Consider the following 1,571-nt stretch of genomic DNA (forward strand, 5'->3'; position numbering starts at 1 on the left):
TATATATATATATATATATATATCCCGTTAATAAACAACTAAGAAACTTGGTAATTTGACTTCTCTTCCTTCCCTCACAAAACTGTCCGGCCTGCATTCTTGTAAAGAAACAAGACTTACATATCTTTGCAAGTGCGAGCAAGAATATCTTACACAACAGACATGTATTTAAGGCAGACTATTCATCTATGCATTAATCTGTTCACGTTAAAGGGGAAATGTTTTTTTGGTTTTTTTTTACTCTATAGACCCACTCATTTTATATATATTATATATATATATATATCCATATGCGTATATATTTGTCTGTGTGTACGTATATGCAGGCATGCTGGAATGAGTATGTAGTTGATCTACGCGGGTGGGAGTTAGGGAGTAAGAATGTATACATTCTTATCGACACAAGCATTTCAACTAACGTCCCAGACACTCGCACTTGTCTATTTATCTCTCCCTAGATCACACACGCGCACGCACGCGCACGCACGCACGCACGCTCACACACACACGCATATATGTATATACATATATATATATACATGTGTAATTAAACACATACACATGAATGTGTGCATGTATGTATGATTGTATGTATGTGTTCACACACTGGGGTAGAACACATGCATTACCCCGAATAGTCAGAACGATCACTTGTTAAAAATTTTAGACGGACCTCAGTCTACCCGATGCCCCCGAAAATATACATAAACAAATCTCACAAGGACAGAGAAAACATTCAAGTAACAACGTTGTATAATGGCAATAATGATAAGTATAGCAGTAGCAACAATGATCATAATGATAGTAAAATGATTGTACAAAAGAAAGGGGGAAAATGATAACTACCTGTCGCGCGGGTCAATCCATGTCGTTTTCTTTGCATTGTGGTCAATGTAGAATACCTTTCCATCGTAATCAGTTCCTTCCTCCCATCCTGCTGGTAGGGATAGGTCGCCATTCCTCCATTTAGGCATTATTTTCAGCCACAAACTACGTGAGATTAGATAGACAGATAGATAGATGGAGACAGGACAGATAGACAGAAGGAGAGAGAGAGAGAGAGGAAGGAAGAAGAGAAAGAGTCACGTTACTCACACACACGCTCACACATTCGCAAAAAACACAGCAACAGCTACATGGCGGAATTTTCCATCTTCGTTGACTTCTTTAAAAAATTATTTTTTTTTTTTATTACTATTATTATTATTATGGTGATTATTATTATTATTATTACTCGCCTTGTTGGCTTTGGCTGGCAGAGTTTCGAGATTAATACTAATGCTTCGTTGGATGTACACGACTCTTACTGGCCTGTGACGTCATTTACACCGTAACAGCTCTCACTCTCTCTCCCCTCTCTCACTCACTTACTCTCTCTTTCTCTTTCCCCCCCCCCCTTGTCTCCTCTCACTACTTCAAACTTCCAGCTAGTATTACTATTGCTACTCCTGCTCCTTGTCCACCTTAGTGCTCCCCTTCCTCCTACTTGTAAAAATTCAAACTTTCTCTCTGTCTTCTGCTACTCCTACCCTTACTCCTTATTCGTCTTCTTCCTCTTACTTCTAATCGCA

At 38.8% G+C, this 1,571-nt stretch overlaps 1 protein-coding gene across 4 annotated transcripts in view; it reads right to left on the minus strand.

The window, feature by feature from the left end:
• LOC106872603 (protein WWC2) overlaps positions 1–1,371 on the minus strand; it is a 98,129-nt gene extending 96,758 nt beyond the window's left edge. For 3 of the 4 annotated variants that reach the window (XM_052973751.1, XM_052973753.1, XM_052973752.1), the window contains exon 1: positions 847–1,371. In XM_052973751.1, the coding sequence (XP_052829711.1) occupies positions 847–974 (128 nt within the window). In that variant the 5' untranslated portion in view covers positions 975–1,371. The remainder of the gene's footprint in view (positions 1–846) is intronic. The other variant, XM_052973750.1, reaches the window with a different exon arrangement.
• Positions 1,372–1,571: the final 200 nt, after the last annotated feature.

Source organism: Octopus bimaculoides, chromosome 16 (assembly GCF_001194135.2).
Source record: "Octopus bimaculoides isolate UCB-OBI-ISO-001 chromosome 16, ASM119413v2, whole genome shotgun sequence".
NCBI classification, from domain to species: domain Eukaryota; kingdom Metazoa; phylum Mollusca; class Cephalopoda; order Octopoda; family Octopodidae; genus Octopus; species Octopus bimaculoides.